Genomic DNA, 4814 nt, shown 5'->3' with positions numbered 1-4814 from the left:
GGCTGCACTGGGACGGGGAGCACAATGCCCAGTCTGAGCAGCCCCATCCACTGCACCCTGTCCCCATCACTCCCTACCCCCGAAACACACACACACACTTACAATCCTCAGGACTCGGCTCTCCCTCTCCGCTGCTGGGCAGTCCTGGAAGCAGTGAGAGCAGGGGCCTTCCCTGAGTCGGGGCACTGCCTTCTCCAGAGGGCAGGGTGGGTTCCCAGCAGTCCCTCCCTGCCTCCACTCCCTGGCCACCTTTCCAGAACTACAGGCCATAGAGCTCCGTCCCCAAGGTCTCCCCCTTACACCAGGCCTCCAGAAGTCAACACATAGGCCCTCTCCTTTCCCCATCCTGAGATTCAAACTCCTGGGGGTGCCCTGGCCAGGTAGGAGACCCCCTGCCCCCATTCCCGCCTACCCAGTGGCTGGGCACCTCTCTTCCTGCTCTTGCCTCTTCCTGCCCTCACACCCGATCTTGTGCTGATTCACAGGTTATAAAAAGCTCTTGCCTGACCTGTCTCTACAGCCTGGGCCAAACCTGGCCCCTGGTTCTCCTACCTCCTGCAAGGCCAGGCCCAGCTTCCGACACAACTCCCCAATCTCCTGGCAGGCCGAGAAGTCATTCAAGTGGGTGAAGAGGTGCCTGGCAGGGGGAAGGATGGAACAGTGGTTAGCACACTGTGCTTAACAGTCAAGTCACAGAACCACTCAGAGCCGATGACTCATCTGAGACGGGATAATTACCTACTCTGATGGGTTTGATTTGGGGTAAAGATGATTGATAAAGCTCAACAGCTTAGCACAGCACCCAATACTGTCAGGCTCTGTTTAGGCACTGGGGAGTCAGAAGTTAAGTACATAATTCCATCAATAATGATTTAACTTCAACTGCTGTGAAGCGCAGGGAGCTCTGAGAATATCTAACAGGGAAGGCTTCCCTGAGGAGGTGACACTTATGCTGGGACCTGTGTGACAAGCAGCAACCAGTGGAGGGGGAGGAGCTCTCTATGTTAATGACCGCTGTGATTACAAGCGGGGTGGGGTGGGGTGGGTAGGAATCCAAGTGACCCAGTGCCCCCAAGCAGACCAACTAACCTCTTTCCCCTGCCCCACCACATCTGAGCAAGAGCCAAGTTCTGTTTTTCTTTCCTGGGCCCCGAGGAGGCCAAGGATGAGAAGTCACCCCAACCCCGTACGTTAGGAGGAGCCTGAGGTACCTGTTGAGCCAGAAGAGGAGGGTACGGGCCTCACGCACCAGCTCCACAGCCGCACTGAGGACATCAGCAGGGGGCTCGGCACAGCCCCCCAGGCGGCCTTGGACTAAGCTCTGGAAGACATGGGTCCCCTCCAGCAGCCTCTCCGTCAGGCTCTGCAGGTTCTCTGTCTGTAGCCCGGAACTCTGTGCCAGAGAGGGAGCTGGTCACCCCCTCCCCTCCCCCCGGCAGTGGCCAGCCCATCAGACACCCCCAGGCGGGTGGAAGCTGCAGCCAGTGTGGCCACCATTCACTCACCAGGGCCCGCAGCTGTTCCACCCCTTCCAGGATGAGCTCCTGGTGGCCCAGAGGGCGCACGGTCAGAGCCTCAAGACTACGGGGGCAGAGCTGCAGCAGGTACTTGCCAGGCAGCTCCCAGTCCTCAAAGCAGTAATCCTGCAGGGAATCATCGAGGCCTGGAGGGACAGCAGGGGTCAGTAAGGGGGAGGCAGGGGGTGGCATGGCCTTTCCGGCCATTTCTTCACTCCCATAAAGCCCCTTCCCCTCCCATCTGTTCCTAATAACAACACTGAGACCTAGGCTGTGTTCTGCCCATTTCACAGATGAGGCTACTGAGTTGGGAAGTAGGATAGTTTCCCCAGACCAGCAGCAGCCTCACTGGAGAGCTAGTTAGAAATGCAAATTTTTGGCCCTATCCTGCACCTGCTAAATAACTCAGGGGTAGGCCCAGCAGTTCTGGTTTTAACAAATCCTCCAGTTGTTCTGATGCTTGCTTGTCAACTAAATGGGGAGTAAGAACATGGATGGAGCTTTGGAATCAGGAAGGCCTGAATGTCAGTACTTGAGCAAATAATTTAATTGCTCTGTGCCTCAGTTTCCTCACCTGTAAATGGTGACAATAAAAGCATCTACCTTCTAATCATGTGTAAATGACATGACACATGTCAAACACTTGGCCCATTTCCTGGTTTGTGGTAGATCACCAGTAACAGCACTGTATTATCATCGCCAGAGTTCTCACCATGGTCTACAAGGCCCGGGATGATCGGGCTGCCCTGTGCCTCTCCAGTCTCATCACTTGACACAGCCCCTCAAACTCAACACTTCAGATGCAGAGCACTAACGCCCTGGAATGTTCTTCTGTCCCAGGGTCCTTGCAGGTGCTCCTACTCCTGCCTGGACTGCTCTTCCAGCTCCTTCCCTCCCTTTTTCATTGAACTCCCTGCAGGAAGTGCTCCACACTCTCCAGGTTGGGGCGGGCGCCTCTTGTGCTCCCACTGCTTCCTGTGCCTCCAGAAACACCTGCAATTGAGCATCAGCCTCTCCTACTTTATCAAGAGCTCTTCAAATAACCGTTCATCTCTAATTCCAGCCTTTGCCTGGCACAAAGTAGACCCTCAAAAAATAAGAAGACTGCCCTAACCGGTTTGGCTCAGTGGATAGAGCGTCAGCCTGCTGATTCAAGGGTCCCAGGTTTGATTCTGGTCAAGGGCATGTACCTTGGTTGTGGGCACATCCCCAGTGGGGGGTGTGCAGGAGGCAGCTGATCGAAGTTTCTCTCTCGTCGATGTTTCTAACTCTCTATTCCTCTCCATTCCTCTCTGTAAAAAATCAATAAAATATATTTTTTAAAAAATAAGAAGACTATCTACTGACTGCTTCCTATGAGCTGGGCAAAATTTTAAGGGCTGTAAACACATTCGGGATGTGAAGGCGATCTGGCTGCGACATCTGCCACCCCACTGATCCCCAGGGCTGACTCAGCTGATCTGGCTGGCTAGCAGGTGTCCCCTCCCTCCCTCACCACTCCATGTGCATCCCTCCCAAAGCTGCATGCTCAGTGGAAGAGGATGACCTTCCCCAACAGAGGAGAGGACCATTTTTCGATCAAGGGTTAAAAAGAAATGAATAATTAATTAATTAAAAATAAACATATTCAGAATTTGATCCTCACCGAATCTAGAAGGCAGAGACTACTGTGACTCCCATTTCACAGGTGGGAAAACGGATACGAATAGAGGTTAACAGTTTGCTCACTCTTTGAAGGAATTCCTCCCATTCCAAGTGAGCCAGATTCCTTCCCTGGAGAACCTGTGTGTGATCAGCAGCTCTCCCTCGTTCCCTGTGTGACATTTAGAGCACTGGACAGGAGTCCATGAACCTGTTACTCCATAGCTATGGGCCCTTGAGCAAATTCCCATGTACAATGAATGTGCTGTGCTGCCTCCCACACTGAGCCTCAAACACATCCCAGGCACTTGTGCGATAGTCTCATTCTGTGCGTTTCTTGACACCCGAGTTGCCTTTCTCATTTTGTGGAGAGGGAAACTGAGACCTATGGTCACAGAACTGGTGAGTGGACGGGCTGGGCCTGAAACCCAGTGTGGGAGTCTGAATTCAACCCTGAATCCTGCTGTTATAGGGTTAGTCACCCTGAGCCTGGGCCTACTGAACTCATGCTGCCCCTCTAGGAGAAACTCACCTGCCCTGACTCACCTGCCCCTCCCACCTGCATGTCAGAGGTCTCCACTTCTCTGAGTCTGTGGGCCATCTGGGACCTTTCCCATCCATTTGGGCTCACTGAGCCTGTGGGGTATCTCCCTTAGAGACCCCTGGGCACAAGCGGGGGTGGGGGTGGGGGCTGTGCCAACCTTTCATCTGGTTGGGGCTCTGCTTCGCACACTGGGAGCCTCAGGATGGAGAGAAGGGAAGTCGGGCAGGCTTCTATTCCAAAGCCAGAGCAAATCACTTCCTGGCTCAGTGCGTCAGTTTCCGCTTCAGAAAAATGGGTTTAATAACAGCCCTCTACGCCCTGGGGCGGAGGGAAGATTAAGGCGATACCCTGGGTGTGGGCCGCGCTGGGCCATCCCCTCTGTTTTCATTACCCACCGCCTCGCCATCGCCACCCTGGCAGCCTCCTGGGATGATGGGGCAATGGGAGACCCCTTCTGGTTCCTCGGCCTCCCGGCTCATCTCTGCCTCGCACAGTTCCAGACAGGCAGACGCTAATAAACACCCTGTGACAGACTAACCAACTGACAGCCCCAGCGGGCCCTTTTCTTTATTTACCTCTCCTGGGCCCAGTGCCCCTCAAGCCCGACTCTGCCCCGGCCCCACCCACCTCTCAGCCAGGCTGCCACCTTCCCGGGGGTCCAGGTCTCCACTGGCTCCATGGTGGAGTCCAGTCCGCCCGCCCGAAGGGATCGGCGTCCGCTCCGTCCTGCGGGCGCAGGAATTTCCGCTCCCGGAGGCCTGGGGTGGGGCGGGGCTGGGCTGGGCCCGGGGCGGAGCCACCAGCATACCTGGGCCCACGTGGTTGGCCAGGTGAGGCGCAGAGACAGCCATTGGCGCACCGCCTGTCTGCCTCCTGCCCGCCCTTCAGGCGTGCCAGGGCTGCTGGGCGGCTTGATGGGGGGCGGTGCCACTGGTGTGTAACCCATGTGACCTCAGAGTCAGCCTGGGGTCCAGCCCCAAACTGGCTTCACAAGGAGGGACTCTGACCTTTAGGCTCCTCAAAAAGGGGCTGAAGCCGGGCGATGTGGCTCAGTGGTGCCCAATCTATGGCAGCTACGTTGCAGGTGTCTCTGAAACAGTGTGATTTAACGG

The 4814-nt window shown here is 55.7% G+C and overlaps 1 protein-coding gene across 3 annotated transcripts in view; it reads right to left on the bottom strand.

The window, feature by feature from the left end:
* Window positions 1–4463, bottom strand: part of CNKSR1 (connector enhancer of kinase suppressor of Ras 1) — a 12701-nt gene extending 8238 nt beyond the window's left edge. The window contains exons 1-8 of one of the 3 annotated variants that reach the window (XM_036349654.1): window positions 4330–4452; window positions 3860–3983; window positions 3163–3167; window positions 1506–1663; window positions 1212–1393; window positions 553–637; window positions 103–144; window positions 1–7 (exon numbers count right to left, since the gene is read on the bottom strand). The exon at window positions 1–7 is cut by the window's left edge and continues 98 nt beyond it. In XM_036349654.1, coding sequence (XP_036205547.1) covers window positions 1–7; window positions 103–144; window positions 553–637; window positions 1212–1393; window positions 1506–1663; window positions 3163–3167; window positions 3860–3983; window positions 4330–4381 — 655 coding nt within the window. In that variant the 5' untranslated portion in view covers window positions 4382–4452. Of the gene's footprint in view, window positions 8–102; window positions 145–552; window positions 638–1211; window positions 1394–1505; window positions 1664–3162; window positions 3168–3859; window positions 4021–4329 lie in introns of all 3 variants that reach the window. The other 2 variants (XM_036349656.1, XM_036349655.1) reach the window with 2 other exon arrangements.
* Window positions 4464–4814: the final 351 nt, after the last annotated feature.

The sequence above is a fragment of the Myotis myotis genome, unplaced genomic scaffold (genome assembly GCF_014108235.1).
Source record: "Myotis myotis isolate mMyoMyo1 unplaced genomic scaffold, mMyoMyo1.p scaffold_m19_p_2, whole genome shotgun sequence".
NCBI classification, from domain to species: domain Eukaryota; kingdom Metazoa; phylum Chordata; class Mammalia; order Chiroptera; family Vespertilionidae; genus Myotis; species Myotis myotis.
The sequence above is the reverse complement of the archived record's forward strand: the minus strand, read 5'-3'. Positions and strand labels throughout refer to the sequence as shown.